General features: G+C 41.5%; 1 protein-coding gene across 1 annotated transcript in view; it reads right to left on the bottom strand.

Moving 5' to 3' along the window:
* Positions 1–25087, bottom strand: part of LOC142062734 (cytosolic phospholipase A2 beta-like) — a 47091-nt gene that overhangs the window by 2939 nt on the left and 19065 nt on the right. The window contains exons 2-20 of the mRNA XM_075105631.1: positions 21453–21525; positions 20224–20400; positions 19445–19581; positions 18590–18721; positions 17330–17388; positions 15572–15614; positions 14319–14382; positions 13753–13880; positions 13521–13631; positions 12429–12466; positions 11373–11508; positions 10249–10385; positions 9752–9974; positions 9037–9154; positions 7847–7984; positions 6566–6670; positions 5577–5762; positions 2380–2546; positions 1661–1847 (exon numbers count right to left, since the gene is read on the bottom strand). Coding sequence (XP_074961732.1) covers positions 1661–1847; positions 2380–2546; positions 5577–5762; positions 6566–6670; positions 7847–7984; positions 9037–9154; positions 9752–9974; positions 10249–10385; positions 11373–11508; positions 12429–12466; positions 13521–13631; positions 13753–13880; positions 14319–14382; positions 15572–15614; positions 17330–17388; positions 18590–18721; positions 19445–19581; positions 20224–20400; positions 21453–21525 — 2359 coding nt within the window. The remainder of the gene's footprint in view (positions 1–1660; positions 1848–2379; positions 2547–5576; positions 5763–6565; positions 6671–7846; positions 7985–9036; positions 9155–9751; positions 9975–10248; positions 10386–11372; positions 11509–12428; positions 12467–13520; positions 13632–13752; positions 13881–14318; positions 14383–15571; positions 15615–17329; positions 17389–18589; positions 18722–19444; positions 19582–20223; positions 20401–21452; positions 21526–25087) is intronic.

Raw genomic sequence — 25087 nt, 5'->3', positions numbered from 1 at the left:
TAACCTTCCCCAAATGTTCCCTCAGAGACATCCATTTTGCTGTGGTCCCAGTACCTCGATATAATTTTGGGTAAAGGAAGAAGAGGGAATGCTCTGTCTGCTCTCTTGAGCAGTAGTGAGGCAGAGCAGAAACTTCCCCACGGCCTGGTGACTCAAAAAGTGGTAGATACTTCAGGGTTTATTGCTGTAAGCGCTCCAGCACAGAGGAAGGTCTCAGGTTAAGGAAGTCAGACAGCAAAGGCATCAACAAGAGTGCCTGTCCGATTTTTGCAAAGTATCCCACAAGCTGTTGGAAAAACCTAGTCTATACCGAGCCTCTCTTGTTCTAACATTGTCTTTGCTGCTTCATGCCTGCATTCAAAGGCAACGCCTGAGGGCAGACCCCACTGCCCAGGGCCTGCTGGGCCTCCACGCAGAACCCACCCAACTGCATATGTTCCCACAGCAAAGCCTTGTCTGCTGTTGAATTCCCTGGAGAAAGGCAGGAAAGATAGGAGCTGTGTTACTGGGGCAACTTAGGGTCTTGCTGTCTGTTAATCATGCACATGGGGCTGCCGAACTCATGTGCAAAGCTCTTTAGCAAGTACAGGACAAGGCCCTTCTCTGTGAGCTGACGCAGGCTTTCCCTTGCGTACACCACAGACTGACAGAGGTTTTCTGGCAGCTCTTTCTATTCACTGGCATTTAGTAAAGGAAGTAACCTCCCTCTCCCACAGTGCTTCTACCAACGCCATATAATGTCTCAGCCAAGGTAGGACAATCAGTAACTTTTATGCTTCTTACCCTTACACCAACTAAACGTTGCATCCCCTCCCCCTCCTACTATTTATTTTTCTGAACTTGTTCACACCAGAATTACCTGACCCAGCTGTTAGCAGCCATATGCCCGTTCCTTCTGCTCAGACTCTTGCGCCACAAACATCGTTCTTATTACTGCTGGAGAGACTTGCTAATTCTCTGGCATAAGAATTAGCATGAGAGTATGGGAGAAGCAACCAGTGCCCAGCCTGCTCTCTTACTGCTAGGTCTTAAACGGACAGGGGGAAGGTGAGGCAAGAAGCAGTTGGCAGATGTTCTTGGTGTCTTCTAGATCGAGGAGGAATTCTGGCCCAACATTTTACCCTTGCAAGCGCTGCCTTCTCCAGTATGCCTTGTGGTGGCAGTTGCGGCTTAAAGCCTTGTTGTTCTCTCCTGTGTCTTACTCAACATCACTGAGTCCGCTGAGGTTTGCTAACCTGCCCCTTGAGCAGTACACGGAGGCTAGTCAGTAAAGACATGGACTTGCCTCATCTACCTCTGTCGCATCATGCTTACTGGATGAGAGATACAGTTTCACTCTGTATATGGGGAACACAATCCCAGTTTTGGTGAGAAGGTTAACATGACTAGGTTAACAGGAACAGAATTGACAGCTCCTTCTCCTCTGCCATGGGGGAAACTCATGTACTTGGAGCTGAATGCAGTAACCTAAACCTGGCTGGGGAGATGAGTGGCCATGCTCATTCGTAACCCAGTGGAAGAGGCAAATATACTTGTGACTCACACAAAGGCTGTGCCCTTACTTAAAATTATTGCTACAAAGGACAAATAAGATCCACGCTGTGGAAAGACAAATGGCCGGAACTCAACTAGAACATACAGTTTTGTTGACTGAACTCACCAGGCTCCTTGAATTCCTTAAAGGTGTCATTCACCAGGGGGAAATGGATTACTATGGGTGCTCTGGGGTCCTCTGCGTCCGAAAACACATAACACTCCTTTGGGTTCTTCTCTTCTTCTTTACTTATCTCCACTTTGGGGAATGGGATTTTTTGTATCTTGCAATATTTGTATGTCATCTCTAATTGCTGTGGACACAGAATGTCACTGTGTTAAAGCTAACACTAAGACAAGAATCAGGTTTACTGAGGTATCATAGAAATCCTACGGTAGCTTAATTCAGTCCCTAGAATCACTTTGCAATGAATGTGGAGTCCAAAGTAGCCACGGTATAACCTTACTTTCTGCCACCATTCACTGCAAGTCAGAAGATGTTTCTTATCACCCTATAATGTTTTTTACAGCTAGAGAGAACGACCAGAAGCCACACTTGGAATTTGTCACCAGGACAGACCAAGAGAGATCAAGGTCAAGCCACCGATTGTTACTGCAGTTCCCTGAGGGTCCTAGGAAGTTTATGCTGCAATCCACTACAGAGAAAAGAGCCTAACAGTTTCTATAGTTCTGGTTCTGAAGGAAGTTTCTTTCCTCCTCCAAGATATGGTGACTGGTTTGCTCTTGACTATACGATCAAGACACAGACAGCCACTTACTTAAAAGTTTTAATAACACAGTAAGAGTTTTACCAGGGCTACAAGGAGCACAGTGCGTTAATCTCACCTTGAACACATTCCCCAAACCATAATCAAGTGAGATAATGACATCTACATTCCTCTCTGGCTTGAAAAGGGCTGCACCACTGGTGTTGATGAAATAGCCAACATCTATCAGGCAAAGATATTTCTGCAGCGGTGTCAGATTGTTAGGGAAAGAGTCCAGCACAGTGTCTGAAAAACATTTTGAATATAGTCAGTGGTGCATTGGTAGGAAAGAAAAGTCAGTAATTCTGTCTGTGCTACACGTTAAGGGCAGCCCCTTGGCTGCCCTCAAGACCAGGCTCACCTCCCTCCATAACGCGAGCCCACAAACATGGCCTCAGGAGCACGCCCTCCAAACCGCACGTCTGAGCACATCTGGCCTGTGACCACACTCCCCCAGGCACGCTCACAAAGGCAGGCCAAAAGGCAGCCAGGCAGAGGACAGGTGAGACCCAGGCTCCGCTGACCTCGCAGTTGCTCTGGGGAGTGATTTTTCACAGAATACAGACTTTAGCTGATTTTTTTTCCCCTGAGAACTGGGAAAAATGCAAACAACAAAAACAATTTCACAGTGTAGCAACAAACCTAACAAATGCAGTACATGGCTGCACTTTTGCATTGCTCTTTTTTTGCTTTTGCATTCTCAGGATTAGACTCCTCTCCCAGAGTGAAAAACCTGACCTCAACCTGCTTTCACTGATCTCTCATACAAATTATCTTAGCTGTGCTGCAAAAAAATACCGCATCGTGCACACAGCATCCCTTACCAACAGCTTAAAATATTTATTTTTTTTTTTTAAGTAAACCTCACATTAACACCAAAAGGAGCTAAAGAGGGATTATACCAACCGGCAGGTTGAGATCCAAAGCCAATTTCTGATAGCTAGACTCTTATTCCTCTGCTAGCAACACTACTAGCCTGCCCTGTAGACAGCAAGTCCACTATTGTTTCCCTGGTACCATTTCTAATCCCATGGAATAAAAAAACACTTTGCCACGGTTTGAAATATCAAAATAGTGGTTTAAAAGTGTTCCTCAAGTTCACAAAATGAGGTAGCAAAGCCCAGAGCAGACCCCTTGAGTCTTAAATCATTTGTGCTTGGGTATTTTAAGAAACTGTTGATCACAGAAATACTGCAGGTAAGTTCCAGCATTTCACTTCTTCCGATTGCCCTGCCTCCTTGGCCTCATTCTGTGGTGTTGATTTAAACTGTGCAGAATAACTCTAGCTTGTTCCATAGCCTGGAATGCTTGACAGCAGCTTGAAGTAATAACTCGTAGTTTTTCCATTCCCTCACTGTCAGGTCTTTGCAAAATTATTTGCTTATTTTAGCATTCATGGCTGCTGGGAATTCACAGATTCTGCTGTAACGTGAAACATTTTCTTGCAGTCCCTCACAGAAGAAACAGAGCGTACTTTTTAGTTTTATTTGGCCTGGATTATTTTTAGTTGAAATTCCGTTACCCCCATTTTGTTATCACAGAAATGGGATTTTGCAGCATTTATTCATGGCTGGAATTGTGATCTAGAGGCAGGCATTTCCTTGGGAGAGTCTCCTTGTCCATCCCACACCCAAAAAGGGACTTTAAAGAAGTCCTGCCTCAGGTGTTCCCTTGAATTCTACTGTAAATGCATTACACTAATGCCAGGCTACGAGTTCTCAAATTTCACACCACGAAAATTAGGCTTTTCACATAGCATTTAAAGCCTTGTTTTGATGTGTCAGATAACCTGAGCTCTAGGGAAGCCTTTAAAACACTGCTATATTCTGGAGACTTGACCTACGACGAGACTATTTCTGCTCACAGAGCTGCCATCTCCTCTTGCTCCTAGAGACGGAGCCACCTGGTTTTAGCTTGGTCTCATGCAGGCAGCCAAAAGGGGATACAAAATCTGCTAATTTTTCCCACTCCAGACTTTCAGTTTCCATTTTCCCACTCCAGACTTCATGCTTTCCACTTATTTTATTTGTAGAATATCTACCCTGAGGTAACCTTTAGCGTCCCTGTGCTCTCTTTCTCCAAATCCTCCTTGAGATTTGCTTCTACCCATTTGCCTTTACAAAACTGCGAGTCAGAAACGTAAGGAAAATTATTTTTTTAACATTTACAGACTGACAGTTTTATCCTTCATCCACCTTCTTAAGCCACTCGCTTGCTCCTTCTCTCACCCACCCTTCTTATGCTACTTGTTCTCTCCTCCTCTCACTTGTTTTCTTAGAGCAGACTCTTCTAGGACATGAACTTTTTGCTTACTGAACATTTTCAAAGCACTTAGCACACTGTCAGCTCTGCCTTAATCCACAAAAAAGCTCCACCATCTCTTGCCATTGTCTGCAAACTATGTAGCAACGGCAGCCAGGGACAAAAAGTGTTGTAACTTGTATGAAACGGGAGAGAAAACACAAGTTGCCAAAGAGGAAGACTCAGAGGAGGCAGAGACCACGTGTTTTGCTGCTGAAGTCAGATTAACCTTAATAATGTGGGGTCTTCCCACGCTGCTACCTGCTTATGGAATAAATGAGGACACTGGGATTACAGGAAGGTTTGTAATGCACAAAACCTCAGCTCCATCACGTTGCTATCATTTCACCTATTATTTCATAGATTTTGAGGTAAAACTCTTATGACTGTTCACTTTGCCGGCCTGCAGAGCACAGGCCGTAGAAAACTCCTGTTCAATTTATACACCAAGTCTACGCATTCTGTTTGTCTAAACCTCTGTGGCTTTAACTTTCTGTCGTTGGATCTTGGTATTTCTGTTTCTGAGGGTTAAAGAGAGGTCTCTGGATAGATAAACCATCAGGCAGAAATACCACACGTATGGGCAACAACTTGTTTGCAGCCAGTCCTTTCCTTCATCTGATCCACATCATAACTCGCTATTTTATGTTTCTGGTGTTACCTTTGTTTCTTGACTCAAAAGATTCCACCCTTTCAGAACCTTTTGACTACTGCACTCATACAGAGTGCTAAAACTTCTGTAGAAGAGCATGCTTTGACACAAATTACAGGTATCTTCAGGAGGTGAAAGAGTGGCCCAGTTCATTTTAACCTGTTACCCTAAAGAAACACACACCATGAACATGGTTCCATCTCAGCAGATTTCCAAACCCTGAGAAAATATCTCTAAATGTGAGATTTCCAAAGTCTAAAAAAATAAAAATAAAAATCTGAGATGTTACCTGCACACTGCAGCTAACTCTTTGTTGCAGTTACCTTTCCATTCAATAAATTTTTTCTGATGGACATAATCCTTATGAAATTCTAAGCCTCTCAGGAAGTTATGAGACTTTCCCAGTAGTGGACGCTTGGTCATAATGTCCTGAAACATTTCATACAGCTTCCCTGACAAACAAGATGGAGGCTCGATGACAGTGACATCCTCCTCAGGGGAATGTTTTTCTGAAATAGAGAAGGAACTGTGAGAAAAAAACATCAGCAACCTCCTTGCAGGCACCTTTACTGGCTAGCTGCCCTCGCTGCCTTCCCGTGCATCTCTGCCCTGCCCTCCCTGTTTCTTGCAGTCTGCTTGAAAACATACACACAAGTCCAGCCCAATTTAAACAAAAAGATACATGGTTTGTTTACAGCAAGCAATGATTTTGTCTTTTACTCTTTCAAATTACATACTGGCTTCGTACTTTTGCCCAAGAGTAAAAGCCACCCTTCTCATTTGCAGCCATGGGAGGAATCATTTAACAGACCGCGAGCAGATTTTAAATGGAAAACATTTGTAACTAGCATGAAGCGTGCCTCTGGGTTAAAAATTAAAATAAAATACAGTAAAATAAAGTAAAGTAAAATAAAGTAAAGTAAAGTAAAGTAAAGTAAAGTAAAGTAAAGTAAAGTAAAGTAAAGTAAAGTAAAGTAAAGTAAAGTAAAATAAAATAAAATAAAATAAAATAAAATAAAATAAAATAAAAGTACCCCATCACATAGTGATCATTCCATGAGGTGGAATACTCATTATTTTATGGGTTATACATGGTCTGTAATGGTTACATTCCTAACATACAGGAATATTGCACCTAATCAGGTGAAAATCATGCTGAAAGATCCACAGTGAGGCAACACAACACACAGCATTTAGGGAGAACACGTTAGTGATTATTCACACACAGTAGCAAGAGCATATATTTCTTAATCCTCCCCTGAATAGGAAGCACTGTCTGGTCAAAAACAAAAACGGATTTTGAAACCCTTACCTATATCTACCATATCTTTGGCCCATCGTTCCCAGAATTCCTTTGAATTTGAGGACCAGTACAGGCCATCCAGCAAATTCCTGGTGAAGATGTTTGTCCACAGGCCTGCAAGCCAAACCACAGGGGGATAATACTGCGCCACCACACGCTAACCACTGGCCGTTACAAGTATCGATGCCACCTATTACTGCCCGCGCGAGCCGACCCTGCCGTGACACAGCTTGGGCAGTGGATCGCGCAGAGTTCGAACATAATGGTGTCAGTGCTCTTTCTCAAGAGGTAACTACACACGGACCATTCACTGTGTAGCACAAAGTAACAAAATAAGAGGTATCAGTCACTGAAACGATTTTTTAGAGTATTTACTGTGTACTTATGAAAGAAAGCAGAGTTTAAAAGTATGGTAAAGCCACATAAGCATAAGGCCCTTCTTTAAACTGATTTATTCTTTATATTTATCTAACACCCTTTTTTTTCCTTTCAGGCATGTTTTATTTCTGTGGAGTTCAACTGGCCCAGGATCAAAATAAAATTGGCTCCATATGCGACTGCTTTTGGAAAAGGAAGAACTATCCTTTGCCATTAAGCCTCACGCCAGGTACTCACATGAGGAACAAATTCAATCTCTAGCAGATTTCACACTGAGAGAAATATTATTTTTGTCTTCATTGGACCCTTGTTTTTGGTATCAAAACCTAAAATTCTGACAAGCATTTAAAATCTTCCTGGGGCAGACGGATTCCTCCGACTAGCTGCTTTTCCCCTTTTAGAGGCAGAACGGCCAGTCATAGCAGTTGGAGGTTAAAAGGGCTTCCTTCGTCCTTATGGGCAGGGAAGATTAGTGACAGCATTCTCAACCCACAAAGCTCAGATGGTTCTCACCTTTGTGGGTTGTTCTAGATGAATTACAATTTGTTTTCAGCTCCTTCCAATCCTACCCCAGCAATGCGTTGTCTAGAAATACAGTTGATGAAGTTGAAGAGCTGATAACTGGTCAGTGAAGAAAGACTTATTTCCTCAACTTTCCTCCTCCACCTTCTTGTTTTGTTCAGGAAACTATGGGAACTATGCTGCAACTTCCCGAAATCCGCCCAGGTTAAAAGGGAGGACAGGGGGAAAGAAGCTTTACAAAGAGCAGAGGTGTACAAAATGGGTAAAAAGCCCATGGAATCAAGACCTAGAGCAGACCTGCTGGCAAGGAGTCTTGTACACAGACCGGTGGCTAGCTAGTACCATGCTTTCTACCACGTTGTGATTAACTATATTGCGCTGCTAGGTCACCTTCCAGATAGCAGATCCGAGATTCCGGCAGCTTCTTCACTCGCTTTCCCATGAAGAACTCACTGTCAAAATACTCAGAACGAATGGAAGCTCCGTATTTTGGTATGGCCACCTCATAAGGAGAGAACTCCACCCACTCTACAAAAGAATTTACACATGGCATGTTTACTGTGATAAAAACAAGAAAACAAAACCTTCCCCTGCAGATAAAGCTATCCACAAGCTCCATGGATCTTGCTTGTCTCAGCAGCTCTGCACTATCAGTAGCTTTGCTTTGCAAACTAGACTGTCTAGTTCCATACTGAGAGGTGATTTGTATACAAGAGGAAATAGCTTTTTCACCCCAGATAGTCTAACGTTAGCTTCAAAAGCTTACATATATTTTTCTATATAAAGATTCTGGGATCCCACTTGCCTTTCTAAATCAAGAGCATCAAAAATACAGCATGCAAGTGTGATCCAGCCTGCAAGGAACGACCGGCATGAAACCTCTACTAACCCAAACTTGTCAGTCTACATGATATAACAAAGCAGCCTGAAGACAGACCAGCTCCAGACTAGAAAGCACCACAGTGTGGGTACGGGCACGGCCACGCAGTTTCCTGACTCGAGCTGTCCTGTACAGGTATTGCAGTAGAACAGTAGCTAGAAGCCTAACCAAATATAAGCACTGTTTTTTCTTTCCAGTATCTGCTCATTTTAATACCTTTTGTTGAATGCAGGCTGTGTCCATTTAAAGGGTGTCATATCACATCCATCACAGCAATCATACTCCACTCCATTTTCATACCCTCATCACTGTAGTATTTCAGTAAGTGACAATTACATTTCACAGCACCTCTACAAACTGAGGAACCATCAAAGCCATTTTATAGGTGTGGAACTGAGGCAGAAAAAGATCTCGTGATGTGCCCACACTCAATTATAATGTCTGCGGCAAAACTAGAACTTCAGCCCAGATCTTCAGAAATGCCCTGTTCGTGCCTGAGGATGTTATCCAGCAGATCTGCTCTTTCTAATCAACACCCAGCAGTTCACAAAAAAGACAAACCTTTTATTGAAAGAGGAATACTGAGTCAGGGCAAGCAGCAGATGCATTCCCCTTTTATCCTCCACACGCACGCTCCCTCCCTCCAAATTCTCTTTAGTCCCTATTCGGAATCTGAAAAAAAAACTCTAGGAATACTCACCTCTAAATTTGAAAGTACTGAACTTCTCCTCTTTCACATTCAGGACTGCGTAGAAAGGCAATGGGTTTTGCCCATGCTCCAATGCCTTGCGCTGGTCTGTAAGTTTGTACTTCCTTGGCTAATCAAAGTGATAAAAAAAATCACAGTAAACCTCTGGAAGAGCATAAGGCAAAAACACGGACACAGTCTGAGTATGGATAGATAACAGATGTTGTACAACTCAGAGGAATCTGAGAGTCACATTTTGGTAAGAGACTTCTTCCTTCATGTTCCTGCACTTTCCTTCCTGGTTGCCTTTTTGATACCGAGTAACCTCTTCATTAATATCTAAGTGCCTTGATCGCCTGCATCCCACTGATCTTTACTAAGGCTGAGATTAATGTTCATATGAGGACAGATTACTCTAGCTCTTAAGTGTCCAACTAGAAAAAGACTTTAAAAGACCGGACTTTTCAGGGGGGATCGCTCAGTTCTTTCTGAAAGCTTGCCTACTGATGTTGCTAGCTGTTGGACGTCCTAGTAAAGAGGCACCTTCAAACCATTAGCTACCCGGGAAAATCCTGGCTACAAATCCTCTGTCATCGTTTACAAATCACACTGGGATGCCTCAGTCACTTTGGATTTCTTCCACACATTAAGTCATGCCCTCAATGAGTAAAGCTCTGAAGAAAATGAGTGGATGTTTCCCAAATGTGTGCCAGGATCCTGTACATACCTGTTCGTGTAAGAACATTTCCTGAACAAGTGACCACAGAGTTGTAAAAGATGACACATGTCCTGCTTTTGCCCTTTCAGTGAGCTCCTCGTGATAATACTTCAGATGCTCTATAGACATAAGGTTGCGCTTGCATTTTGTCACTTGCTCTTTCACTGCCTTAAGTGGCCCCTCCAGAGTCTTCTGTGACCAGTCGGCATGCTCATACAGGTCTGCTAGGGTCCTAAAGCACGGAAATGTGAGAAAATCATACATTTATTTGGATGGTTTTGGAAAATTACCATATTTACCCGACCACTTCCATTAAAGAAGAGAATCAGCATGCCTAAACTGAAGTTATGTTCAAGAGCCAACAGTAATAGCTTTACCAGGGAATTACATTCACTTACTAACAACGTAAGACTTTGAAAGAGATGCACCTCTCTCACTGTCTGGAAATGTAGTGTCACAGTCACAGAATCACAGAATCCAATACAAGTCTCATTTTCTATACGCACCATGTTGAGCCAGAAGCCCCAGTTATGTAGGTAACACAGTCCAACAGATTTAGCTTCTGAAGAGCTAAGAGGTGGCCAAACATAGCCGACATTGCTCTGAGGCCTCCGCCTGTTGCCATAACAGCTATTACTGGGACCTGTTCAAAACATAAGTATTATCTTCAAAAAGTTACTCACTTGCCTACTCGGAAAAGTCTAATTACAGCTCTTATAATTTCCTCAGCAGACTTCATCGGACGACAATGAAATTAAATCAACATTCAGCCAGTCTTTACCAGTACCTTCTTTAAATTAACCTCCAGCTACTCAGTGGGTTCCCTTAACCCCAAAGTTTGGGTGAGTTGAATATGCAGGGATTTTAACTTTCCTTCCTCTCTGTGTTCTTTATAATTCGAATTGCAATAATTAGTAACAGACAATGATATGATTTTATTACAAATAACAAAAATTGCAATAAACGCAATTGAGAATGGATTCAAGGCAGTCCTGAGGAGAGTTCAGAAAAAAATATATTAAGCAAACAAAATTATTCTTTGGACAGCATCCATTTAACAAATATAATTCCAGCAAAAAAAATAAGCATTCACTTAATTCACCCTGGATCTTGGCAATAAAACATTCTTCAGCTGGAGCTTGTTACAAAATGTTCTTTCTCCACCCTGACAAATTTTGACTTTTTGTGAAACGTGTTCTGAAAACAAAAAAAAAAAAAAAGGTAAGCCTAAAGAAGGGACATTGCAATGATTTCATAGGTATCTGTGTGAGGTGAATTTCAAATACTCCAGTTTTCCTACTTGGCTTGGGTTGCCTGGCTAGGCTGTGTCTAACACAATGCACCAATGCCTTGTATCTTCCTGACCACTGCATCACACTGTTGGAAACCTTGAAGAGTGGTATATTATGTCCTTGGGAATTTGATCTGTTGAAAAGAACGGAGGCATGAATAGCTGAGCTGAAATTTTAGATGACTATGGGGTATGCCACACTGAGAACTTCTGTTCTGCTGCCATTCAAATCAATGGGCTTGTCATCAACATGCAAAAACTACTAGAAATTTTGTGGGGAAGTGTGCCAATCCTAATTCCATAGACACACATCCCATGCTTGGATTCCAACTCACAGACCTCATGTCCATGTAGATCTCGTTCCAGATGAAGAACTCTCTTCAGGGCACTGGCAACCACTCTCTTCCTTTTTTGCAAGAATTCTTGCTCTTCTCGGCACAGATCATATCCTAAGCGCACATCTAGTTTTTCTGTGCTGAAACATAAGTAAATCCAGAGGCACGGGATTGGTGTTTAAAATGTATATGGATCTATTTTCAGCAACTGCAGCTTACTAAATATAATAAAAAATCATGATTCACTGTTCAGATTTAGGGACAGAAATGCAGCTTCCAGTTTCAAAGAAATCAACTGCTTTGCTTCTACGTGGTCTCCATTTTCTGATGTTTCGGTGTAAGTTTTACTGCCGGCTAAGGATAGCAAATATGAAAAAAGAAATGGCTTCTTTGTATTTTTCAGTAGCTTTGTAAGCTGAATCCTGTCTGTTTCTGCTTCATATAATTTCTGAGCAAAGGGTGACTTGAACCTAACAGGGTCTTTCATGCAGATTTGTACCACAGATTTATACAGAAACAGTACAATGAAAAAGATATTTTAAAAATTTTTGGCTTATTTGGAGTCTGTCTCATTATTTTACAGTGTAACATTTTGTTTTCCCTAGCTTGTGCTTCTTTCTGTTGGTATCACCAGAGCCACAAATCTATTTTCTTAAGAATACCTGTGTGGGTTGAGTAATGTATGGACTTTGGATGTTTTGCTTATTTCACATCCCCTTTTCCCTCTGCCTTCCTCCCGCTTCTGTGTCCCTTTTGAAGAAGCCTCCAATCTCAGTCTTTGGTTTTTTGACGCAAAGGACACCCAGTGACTAAGTTCCTCACTGTTTGAAATCCCTTTTTTTTTTCTTCCCCCCCCCCCCCCCGCATCTTGGCGTGACTCTTTTGCCCCAAGGACATTTAACTTTGATCTGTTGTGGTGACTCTTTAATGGTGACTTAACTATTGTTACATTTTGCCCCTAGTCTTGTGCATTCCTTGTATCTAAATAAAGGATACTCTGTTCTAGAATTCACAGTTCAAAGAGCAATAAAACCTTTAGAGAAAAAACCAGCCCTCTTACCAATCATCCAGTTGGAGGTACAACTGCAGCGGCACATTCTGTAAACAAAGAAATGAGAGCAGGAACATGAATGACTGAAGAAGTTCTGAAATCCAGATTTTCAGTGCCTCCTGGAATGCCCTACCCCTATCACGCTGCATACAGTTTTTTGGAAAACAGTGGAGGGAAATAGAAGGAAAGTAGCTAAACTCAAACGTATTCTACAGAGAAGCACCAGAGGCAGGAGGAATCATAGTGTCTAGACAAACAGGCTGAGAAAGAGGATTTCTTTCTCACTGTGAATATATGTATCTCCATGAACCATCCTAACAGCAGCAGTATCACATTGCCACCCTCCTATTCTTGAGGATTAAGAGCAGCAGCCAGATAAAGACAGTGATAGAAGAGAAAATACAAGGCACCACATCCTTCCAAAAACCTCCTGGAGGTGAAAGAGAGTACAAACAGAGGGGTGGGGAATCCCTAGTGGTGAAAAGACATTCATTCTCCCTTCTCTTTATGGGAAAGGCTGCTAGAAATTCTTCTCCTCCTAGTTTCGCCTCTCATTTGCTGCAAGGTCTGGGAAAGGATGTCTGACTGTTGTTAACAGATTCACCTGGCCACACAGCAGCATTGCTACTGCTTTTAAAGCAACTTAGAGCTGTATCATTCCACCAGTTACCATCCCGACTGTACGCATAGAAGAATGTGACAGAATGGTTCTCTGAGCGTAAGATTCAACTCATCTAACTTTAGCCCTCTAAAATCTAGGTATATTGACTGAGCTAGACACCCAGGCTTGAAAAAAGCAGTGGGGCATCCCAAAGCCTTGCTAAGGGTACTGAATATTCTCATTTAACTGTGTAAGGACAGCAGAGGTTGGTCTTAAATGCTTCTAAAACCAGCCAGGGTGAATTCCCAGTTATTGATTTTATTGACAGATAAATTGATATTTCTCTGAGAAACCAAATTTTTTTTCACAGAAAACTTGTGTTTGCACAAATTCTGACTCAGGCTTACTAACTGAATTTTTCTTTAAATGTTAGGGTGTTAAATACTGAGGATTACTCTACTCCTCTCTCCGAAAGATCACATAAATAGTGAAGTACTTACATGTCTTACAGGGAGGGTTACTTTCACTTTATGTCCAACAGGGAGAAATTTCAGTGGTACTGTTAAGGTGTCACTTAAATTGCTATCGTCATCTTCCTTATCAGAAACTTTCTACAGAGAACAAAAACATGGTTTTTATTCACAGAATAGAAACAGTCCCATTCTTTACTGTTTTGGTGACACTGGAAATAAGCAAGTAGTATGAACAGTGGTATTGTTTAGTGCCCATTACCTGCAGCCTGACTTTTAGAACTGGTTCCCAAGCCTTCACACAATGGAAGTAGAAAGTATCTGTGTCCTCTGCAGTTTTCTGTGTTCCCTCATGAGATGCAGGCACCGTAAGCACAAGATTTTTACCCTCTGGTGAAAACAGATTTGTTTAGAAACTACTACCATTGTTCAGGCAAAGCAGCTAACAAAGTTGGTAAGCTTTCTGCTGGAGTCACTCTCCGTGGTAACTCCTCCATGAGCTGCCACACTGGCAAGTCTCCTACAGCACAGGAACTGGTACTCCTGCCTTTACCCCACAGCTTGGAGTGCTCCCAGAGTCAACACTCTCTCATACTTCCACCAGCAAAGTTTACTGTGTGCAAATTTGAGAGCTTCAAGTTTTTCTCTGCGGGCACAGAGATCAGCGTTACAACTGGAGGCAGGTCAGGGACTTCCACTGCATTACGTTGTAGTGTCTTTAGAACATTCTTAGTCGTCTCTGTATCCTAAAGTGCCTCCATCTGGGTCTGAATGACTATGATAGGGTTGATTTGGTCATGTCCTTGCTTCACAGAGAAATCGGCATACCTTTCAAATATTTCCTGCTTTCATTAATGTCCACTTGCACTTCCAAGCAGCAAACCTCACGGGACTGTAAAAGACAGGAGTGGAAAAGCGTGAAGATAGCAAATGCCACATCGGCAGCAAATAATGAAACATTATGCTGACAACCACTAGCTATAGTATAGAGCCAACTAAACTGGTCTCAGTGCTGGAAGCAATCCAGCTGCACAAGGGTAAATTCAGAGACCATTATCCCAATACACCGTTCAGAGCTACCCTGTCCGTACAGTGGTGCATGGCCAGAGGTTGTTACACCCATTCAAGTTATCCCAAAATCAGGAAACTCTATACAACACATTGTTGCCCAAACAGCTACACATATATCTGATAATTATTTAGGAAGGGTGGGGGAAAACACCTGATGATGGGTTTCTGTGTATTGTGGCAGTGATTAGTCTACAAGGCATCTTCTTGCTGGTCCTGATGTAGGGACCCTACCCTCCACCTGAGTCATTCCAGTTTACTTTTAATAACTCATGCCAGGACAGTTTTCCAAGCCATTTCAGGAACAACGCATGCCAATTATGACGACTCTTATGCCTCATACAGAAAATGAGGGGAAAAGAACAGAATACATGTTACTTTGCCTCAGGGGTATTAAAGGCTAGCATCTGGAAATCCTGTGCAGGCTTGGAGTCGTGGGCATGAAGTACTTCATACTCCTTAGCTGCTGGGCCAGCCCAAGGAGATAGGTAATGCACCACATGCTGACTAATACCAAAAGAGGACTCTGTTTCAATGACTAAAATAACTCTTTATTAAAAAACTAATTTACCAAAAAGCTGTTATATAACCTTCCAAGTCATAAGCACACCGAATACTTACTGTTGCCTTCTATAGTCTCATCCCTTTTATAACCCTTGTTTTTCCTGCCAAGTGCCATATTGTATTATGTGAAACACAAGGAGTTTTCACTTTGAACACCAACAAATATGGGGTACTGCATCATTAACAAACCACAGCTGGGCAAAATATTAACATCTGTAATACCTGAGGTCTTAAAAAAACACAGGTTCTATTTTTGCATAGAGAGGGAAACAGTTAAGCCAAAATGAATGGGAATCATCCCACATCTTTCACTTTGTAATGCACACCACGCTCTTATTTATCACAGTAGCTTCTGCTCTCTCTATAAAATATTGGATGGTTGAGGGGGAAGAGGAAAGATTCAAAATGAGGAAAAGTCACTCCAAGCTAAATTCATATGTTAACCTTACCACTAGGACGTCATTGGTAACGAGGTGCTCTGGAGGGCCAGGACTGAAGAGACAAAATTAAAAAAAAACCCAAACAAAAGCTGTGTAAGTATCTGGTATTTTTTAAAAACAGAAGTTTTAAGACCTTTTACCTTTCCTGCTTAAAACTGAATATAGTCATGGCAGTATCACAATTTGTTTTCTAAAAGGCATAATACGTGATCACCTTCTAAGCACAGGAACCAAAATGTAGTAGCTAGGAGAAAGGCAGGAGAGCCCATAAAAATACCAATGCTTAAAACTATATGCTAAGATACAGCAGAACAGAGACATACTAGCCTATGCAGAATCATTTCCTACTATTAACAAATGACCATATGACTCAGGGAAAGCAAAGACTAAGCAAAATTCATGTATTCTGCAAATACTTATTAGGAAAGACATTTCTGACTGTTCCAGTTATAATTTACAACTGATCACAAATAAACGGCAAATTAGAATTAGCTCCCAATGTCCTATATGTATGACTGGAAAACACAGATATGAGTAATAGAAAGTCTTTGTCCCAGACTTTTTACAAGACCTAGGTCTGTCACTGAATGGTGAAAGTTATTTAATACTATGAGTAACCTATAGAGTCTACTAACAGCATCTCTCATTAGAGCAGTACTCCAACATCACTATGTTACTCACATTCGTACGTGCTTCCATATATCTGAAAGGACCATTAAAGTTATGTTGTATGTAATCCTTGACTTTCTGCAAAGTCCAGGGTATTTTACCAAGACCAACTTCTAGCCTTAAACCTTCTATTTCACCTGTAGATTGTATTTAAATGCAAATAACTAGGTCAGACCTCCAAGGATGGAAAATCCCCCACATGCCTTATAACTTGAATGGTGAAAGATATTCCCCTTATTTCTAGTCTGAACCCACTCAGTCCAGTTTCCAAGCACTGCATCTCATTCTGTCCTTTTTATACATCTGGCTGTGATTGCTTCCACATTTGCAGGAGAAGCTTATACCATCTCTTAAGGTATCTCTCATAGATAAATTAAATAGAACTTCTTGAGTTTCTCTGTGGGAGGAATTAATCAAGAACACCAGTGATTTTCTTCTGCAGCTTTTCCATGTTTAAGGATAAGAAGCCTTATTTACAGTTGCTGCTTCTAATCATGCAGTTAGTCAGTTTTCACTGGACTATATTCCTGTTTTTTGGTCGTGCTAAACTCAAACATGCCAGAACGTGTAGTTTAGGGGTTGTTTTTTTTCATCCAAACTTGTGATAACATTTAAAAGAGAGAAAAAGTTTATCTCACGGAATTTCTTTTCCTCCAGACAATGTTAATAACCACTTTGAGGGGGATGGTCTTAATTTTATTATTTGTTGATTGTATGTTTTTTTCAGTTTAATTAAGCTATCGCCTAATGGGTGACTTTTCTAATACTGTCTACATAACTCTATGCATGTATCATTATAATAATACAAGTTTTCTGGTCTTTTAGAAACACAGGGTGTTCTAGGCATTGTTCAATTAATATTAACAACTTGAAGAGCTCCTCTATTAAGTTTTACATGCATCTTGTGTACAAGTTATCACATAATGCCAATGTCACTCCACTTCCATGATCTGGATATACATGCCAGTATAGTATAAAAGTTTGAAACAGTAATTTCAGCTCACTGTTGGGAGAAAGAGTTGGAAGAAGTTCCTCTTTCTCTGAGATATTATTGCTCCCTGGCAGATCTATAACTTTCACCTTTGGAATATTACTCACATTCTTTCCATCCAGAATTCCACTTCCAAACTTTCCCATTTCTTAGTGCAACTCTCTTTCTAAAAGAAAAGGGTAAAATAAATACAAATATTGGAGGCTGCAAGAATTTGGTAGTGTAGACACATCTAAAAAGCACTTAGATGGCTGACACCTCTTCCGCTAATGTTACCAAAAAAGCTGTGTATTACCTCTTTCCAAAGCCGAGAGTGCAATGGAAGCCACACCCCTGTGAAGATTAATGTTCTCCCGTTGTGGGATATGTAAAATTATACGTATTTCCAAAGATACGATCAGAGATGGAAACCTTGACTGAAACAGAAATATAATGCCTTTCTGCAAAAATGGAGTGCATGGGGGGAAAGAAGTTGAAGCCCAGCAACAGCTGTGACCGATGCCAGCCTCATTTCCATGTACAAACCATTTAAATCACATTCACATTCAATCCAGCAGAGACTAAGTAGGCAAGAGTACTCTGGACTGAGATGGTTATTGAATCATTATATTTCCCAGTGACTCACCCACTGGCTGAGAAGTGCATGGCACCAGCCTGTGGAGTCACTAGTAAGATCCATGTTAACAGCTTTCAGCATTTAGGGAAGTAGTTGTTCTTTCGGGTATGGACTGTCTCCTTCCTGCAATGAGCATGTAGCAATACCTCAACCACAGCTCAGACAAGCCCATGAGCTGTCACAGGCCTACCCCAGTTTTGTTCTCTAGACAACTCTCTTTCATGGGCTTCTTAACAGAATACCAAAGATGTTAGCAGAACAGGCGTTCTTTTCCTAGAGAAACCTGCATCGCTTAGAAGGAAACCCTGCATGAAGACCGATAGGAGAAGCCTGAAGGAATCATTTAATTCCAGTGCTGAGTGGATTGTCTTCATGTTCTTAATAAAAGTTGCCATTTATGAGGAAGTGTCCTCTCAGCATGGCAAAAATGGAACAAAGCCAAAAGCTAAGGAAGTTATTTACTGGGATTATAAAAGATTAAAATGACTATTTAGAGGTGCTAGCTAGTAACATATATTCACCCTCCAGAGATGGTGGGCATGAGAGAGAAGTGGCTTCATTCTCTGAAGCTGTGAGAAGAGATTAATGGAGTCACAGAAATCCAGCACAATGATATCTGTTTTGATGAAATATTGATAATGATACCAATATACATGGATATCTGTTTATGCAGACCCAAACCTCACTTAACATGGAAGCCAGTGTGGACAATGAGGTCTTGCTGATCTCTCCATGTATTTTCAGTTCTTACCTCCGATTTCAGAGCAAATGTCTCACGGAGTGTCTCTCCAGGTCTGATTCTAGCAACATTAAAAAGAACGGTGAACTGCATGTCATCTTTGGTGAGTGGATCTTCATCACACACTGCCAATTCTAAAATGTTCTGGTAGTAGAAGAAAATAAATAAGAACTCTTACTGAGCTGCTATTACACAGAAACAAAAAAATGATTACAGACTCTTGTAATGGATTGACTAGCACAGCATGACCACCACACTCCTACTGGTAGGAATAAAGAAACCTGTGCTTTCCTTCAGAGTTTGCTAATGTGGAACACTCATTAAACCCAACCTTGGGAAACTTATCACGGAATAGAAGACAACTACCTGTAACAGAGAGCTCCCACTACGCTGAAACCGAAAAGATGTCAGCGCTCTGCACCACACCAACAACCCTCCCAAAGAATACACTTACTCAGTCTCTTTGTCCCCAGAGTTCTCTTAACTACACAGCTTAGGATAGGGTTAAATTTGCTGTCTCCTCCACAGCAACTCCTCCACCCTGCCCTTACAACCAGTAGAGGGAAAGCTCTTTCTGAATTAACCATCCAAAATAGCCCAGATGAAGCATGCTACAGCAGTACTTGTTTCTCTCAGGTGACAACAAAGGGAGTCCGGACTAGTTCAGATGTAGACCTTTATACCACCGATGTCTGTAACTAGCCGAGGGGAACACTACTCCGTATGTCTGCTGTTCTGGGTTAACCTGGCAGTTGCAAACCCTGTTACACAAGCATTTTCCTAAGTTATTTAGCACAGTTGATCAACAGGGTGTCAACTGAGGATCCCCAGCTATTCAAAATGGTGACATTTCCATTTTTTTAATACCTCAACTTCTCTTTGGATCCTAAAGTAGAAAGTCTCATTCCAGACAGGGTTGTCAGAATTCTTGATGGTTTTGGTCTGAAGCTTTCTATTTGAAGCAGATGGCAGCCACAAGCGCACATAGCAGTCTGATGCAGTCACTGAAGCAGAAAAAAATTAAAAACCTGATGCCAATATTACAGATGAAAAGTAGGGCAAGGCCATGATCCTGGAGACTAATAAATACGAATTTATTTTTTTTTAATAATTAAAGAGACCGTTGGTTGGAAGCAACCAAAGAAAACCATCTTGGTAACCTAATACCCAGGTAACTACAAATTGAAAATGTACACATGCACACACAAAGTACACTAAGAGCCATGTTTCCCATGTGAAGAGAAAGGTATAAAAGACCCCACTGACCATTCATCAGGCATATTCCCTACAATTCCGGTCACCGATGATTAAAAAAGTTTAACTGAAACTAGCGCTAGTTCCAAAAAGGGCTGTTAGGATGTTTACAGGAAAGGATAATGCACATTACGGAGAAGAGCAGAGGAGACTCGCTTGTTCAGTCTAGCAACACAAACATGCGGAGGGGACATGACGGCTGTCTAGAAGGGTTAGGTACTAGAGAAGATCTGTTGCAGCTAAAGGCTGGTGTGGGCCCAAGAACATGAGGGCATGTGTAAGTCTGAAATCTTCATCTCACTTCCAGCCTACATCTGCTCCTTATGGTTAGTGCAGTCAGTGCCTCGAGCAGCCACCCTTTGGGAAGAGCCGGGGTGGGAAAGCGCATTTACTTTGTGAAGCTTGACAACGGTGTGAAAGGAAATCTCCAAGGTGATGTCTTTCAGAGCTGGAGTCTGGACTTGACTGAAGATTTCTACTGCAGCCCGAGATGCCTAAATACTTCAGACTGGTATCAAGCAGTGAATAACATTGCCCCGCAAGGTTTTGGCAGGAAAGTGGAACTGTCCCTTCAATAGAGTAGATAGAAGAGATCGTTGAAACTCAGAAATACAGGCCTCAACACACTACCACCTTTCTAGGGCCCAGCTCTGGGCACTGCTATGTCGTATTTGTCACAGGAGTACAGGAAGCCCTTTGGCAGGCAGTTACTTGACCAGCATGGGATTCACTCCCTCTGGTCTCCGTCACATCCAGGCTTGGCCAAGGCTGTGCTTGGCCCTGCACAGCGAGATGTGAACGGTCTCAGCTGTAACTCAGATAACTCACTGCCAAGTGACGCTTTTTTGGCTGAATGTGTCTGTTTTCACTAGAGGAATACACAGGCCAGAGGTTTCAAGAGTGTGAGAAAAGGCAGCTCAAGGTCTCTGTCCTGACTGCGAAACCCATGGGAGACCTCTGCAAAAAAGGCAGCTGAATGGCTGGTCCATAGCACACCTTCCGAAGGAGCCATAGGAGGCTGTGAGGGTGAGATAATGAGTTAAAGAAAGCTGAATACAAAAGTACACAGAGAAGTCTGTTTTGCCTGAGTGTTCAGCATGTGCTTAGGGCTGGATCTGTAGAAGCCCTCCTTAACCAGGAACTATCAATATAATTTAACCTGACTGGTCATCTGAAGACAGCAAACACCCTGAATGATACTGTATTTTTGAAATTCTCTAATTTACCTTCATTATCATGTATAATTGACACATTACAATAAAAGGTTCCTAAATACATGGCCCGTGTGGCAAAATTCTGGTCCATTATATGGTTTTAAAACCATCAAAACCAAACAACTCCAAGCAGATTTACAGATTGCAGTGCCCTCACAAGGTCTACCTTCCCCTGTGAGCCCTGAAAATGCATCTGAGAGTCTTGGTTTTTACCAGTTCCCTGAAATGCCACTAGGTATGCCCTCCAATCTAATGGTACCTCAGGCACTTAATCTAATTATAGCCCCGGCATTCGTACTTCTGTTGCTCTGTTTTATGTACATTGCTTCTAGACCTTCAGATCTTAGGCACATTGCTCATTGTGTAAACACTGGAGGTGACTAAAACGCAATCAAACCACAACTCACACAGGTCTCTTGACTTGATGTTCTTGGCTTGTATGATTCTTACAGAAAGCATGTGGATAGGGCAAAACTTCATCTGCAGAGAAAACAAATGCAAATTAGTTTTATCAGCTCAGAATACAAAAAGTCATATGCATTTTGAATAGTACAGGGGACAGTCCGTCCTTGCTGTTTGTCTGTCTGAGGTAAGGGGACCACCCTCCGGTGGAAGTACACCACGCTAAAATGATGGCACAATTGCATGCTGGGCTATTTGCTAAGTAGCTTGAGTAAGTGAAGGCAGAGAAAGAAAACACTGACTCAGACAATGGAATGGAAAGCTTTTGTAGTCACCCTAGAGGTGTCTCTTTTCATACAACCTGATGTATGCATGGCCACGGTGACGGTTGTACTGCCAATCTGTCAAGGGTCCTGTGCCACAGGTGGGTCACTAATGGGCTTTTGGAAGGCAATACTAGGAACCTGCAGCTGCCTGCCTGGGTCCTGGCGCAGCACCGACACTGGGCCAGGACACTGCAGTTACCACAGTGCTTTGAAAGCTTCTGACTTTGTACCCCAATTAGGACTAAATTTTCATGGTCCTCGTAAGTAGGCCAAGCTCACCAAAAGGCATCTAGAGGAATTCACTGCTGACTTTGAATAAACGGACCATAGACCCAACAGAGAGACCTTTCAGATGAAGAAAGGAGTGCCCTGCTTTGGAGGCATAATATCACAGAATCCCACATCATTAGGTACCTTGAAAATACCTCATCGGAATGAAACCACTTCCTTTCCAGACATGAGACTTATTTCTGTCATAGGCAAGCTATCATCAAAACACCTATTCCAAGTTACTTGTTCCTAACTCTAACAAAGATTTAAGCTTCCCAACCTAAGCTCATCAGAAAGCATTTGTCATTTTAAATGACATTCCAATAAGCCTGAATAAAGGCATATATATATAGACATGTGATAATTTTAATACTGAAAGCAGGAAAATATTTCCTTCTTTTTTCAAAACAGAACATCTAAATTTCTTTTTCATTTTCTTTTGTTTTATCTTTTTATTTTTTTGCATATTAGCATGGCTTGTCAGCAATAGTAAGTAGTAATAACATACAGCCCTGCTACCAATAATAAAATAAAACAGGGTCACACCATGTTGGAAGTGGTCCATTAGTTTGAATGGCAGCTTAAAATATACACTGACTGAAACATCGTATCTATTTGTCTAAATGAGAGTATTTCATTACACTGTACCAAACTAATTTGACAACTTTATTTTGAAAGATAGCACCATGATTAATTTTCCTGACAGTGAAATGATTAACTTTGGAGATACAAGGAGCTGGGGAAGGAGGAACTTCTCTATAGGAGTCGTCACTCACTATAGTTAATCTGGAATTCTTTTTAAATGGTACGGGGACTACAGGATAGGTTTATTAGAGATGAGAATAGCCTTCATTCAGTTTAGTTCAGTTTTGTTTAGAGGTAAATTATGTTACATCAAATGGATACCATTTGAACTGTGAATTAGCATGTTCAAACAAAGGCTTAATAATAAACGTTATGATGTCTCTTTTAAAGTCACATCCTTTTTGAATTCACATTAATATTCAAGAGTTACCCTGAACAAAGAAACCCTGCTGTTAAACCTACAAAATCACAGATTACTCTGTCTCTTGGCCTCTTCATGGTTGATTGAAACCCTTTTTGTATAAAAATGCAAGACACATTTTTTCTTGTGTGACAAGAATAATTTCTATTATGTTTTCCTCCAATTTGAACCTGACATATTTAAAACCTTCTGAGTTTAATGCATTATGGACATTACAAGTTCCAGTTGGGACAATTACATATTATTCTAGTTGCCCACTGCAAGAATTTGACTTTAATTTTCCTGTGCAAATAGTTATTTAACATAGAAGTACCAACTGGAACACTCAGTCAGCATTCCTAGTGGGTTTCATTAACATGAAATATTGGATTATGCAGCCAATTACAGGGCTGACTTTTTAATTAATATGTTAATTCTGTGTTATTTTGTAATCAGCTTCACCCTTGCTCACCAGAAGCCCAAACCAGAGTCTGCCTTCACTGAAGAAACAGATTTGCTTTGAACCTTTTGCTATGAGAATTTTGTAATTGCTTACAAAAGTAGCGCATCTGCAGTTCATCATCAGAATAGTCTGAGTTGTGATAGGTGTCATGTTTTCATCCTCTCCCACTACAGCCAGAGAGCCTCACACTCCCTCCTTTCCCCTTTTAACATCAATCACTTCCCGTAAACTTGTCGACATCTGCCCCCTAAAGGAAACATCATCAAAGAAAACTGTTCACTCCTGATGTGGTGCAGCTTAGGCCTTGTGTTGTTGCAGGGTAAAAGATAAACAGAGGCAGATGGGTAATGTGGCCATAATAAACCCTATGGGCTGTGCAAATCCCCAGGGGGAAGGCAGAAGCCATCCTGCTCCTAAGACTGCAGTTACTCCAGCCTGTGATAACCTTCCAGGATTGGGCTAATTCTTTTTTTCCATCAGAAGAAGGCAGAGCTAATTTTCAGCCTACTGGGGTCTGATTTGAGTGGTTTAAAATAATATCCTTGCCCAAAAGTGCTGGTACTCCAGAACACCCTTCTAGAAAAAATTATTGCGGTTAGAGATAACATTTCCTATTTTCATAACATGAAGAGCAACATGTAATTTCATGATTAATGAAAATTGATAAGTGCTTGACAGGTCTTGACAGTCTTACAGCTGTCCTGGTCTTGCTCTTTTTAGTTCACTTTCCTGGGAAAACCATAGTCTCCTGCACAGGCACACAGAGAGTAACAAAACTCCTCTGTAAATATCCAGAGTCAAAGGTAGCTTTCCCAGAAGCACATCATTCTATTTTTGCTGGAAAATTAGTAGCGCCACATTGAGGCCAATGACAGATTGGTACAGGATTCAGCTACCTGTGCATGTTTGCATCCTAGACAATGACACTCCAGAAAACAAATAGCAGCATGTCCAGAGTCCTAGAAAATAAGCTAAAAATGAAAAAAAAAAAAACAAAAAAAAAAACAAAAAAAACCCCAACCAAAAAAACCCAACCCACCAAAAACAAACTTCTTTTCACTTGATAGCATTTAGCACTGAACTACATTTCTGTACTCTAAAAGCAAGTTTTGCAGGAGCCATTGCAGGTCTAAAATACAGAAAAGTTAATAAACAGGAGATAAAACTAGGATGGCAGAATTGCCATAGCAGTGTCAAACCCTAACAAACTACAAATTCACACCTGTTGCCAACATCTCATTGATCGTAATAATACACATTTGCTGGCCTACTCTCTGGCTTCCAGAGAATAGTCATATGCCAGGCAGCTTCAGGAGGGCACATAATTCTCCTGGTTACAGGCAGTTAGTCACTTCAGAGTTTCATCTGAAAAAGACAGCTTTGGGAGTATGAAACCTTCTCAAAGCTCATTAATAATGAGGAGCCTACCAAGATGGTCTTCGGATGGCAGTGAAAGGAGAAAAACCTACGAACAGCTCGTACCTTTGATTTCACTCCTTATTGCCCCTGCACGCTGCTCCTGGAACAAGATCTCATGGCCACCTTCACTAGAAAGTTATTCTTCTAGGGGGTCGTTTCTGCAGAGCCTGGCAATCT

Source organism: Phalacrocorax aristotelis, chromosome 10, assembly GCF_949628215.1.
Source record: "Phalacrocorax aristotelis chromosome 10, bGulAri2.1, whole genome shotgun sequence".
NCBI lineage: Eukaryota > Metazoa > Chordata > Aves > Suliformes > Phalacrocoracidae > Phalacrocorax > Phalacrocorax aristotelis.
This window is presented reverse-complemented; position numbering and strand designations above follow the sequence as displayed.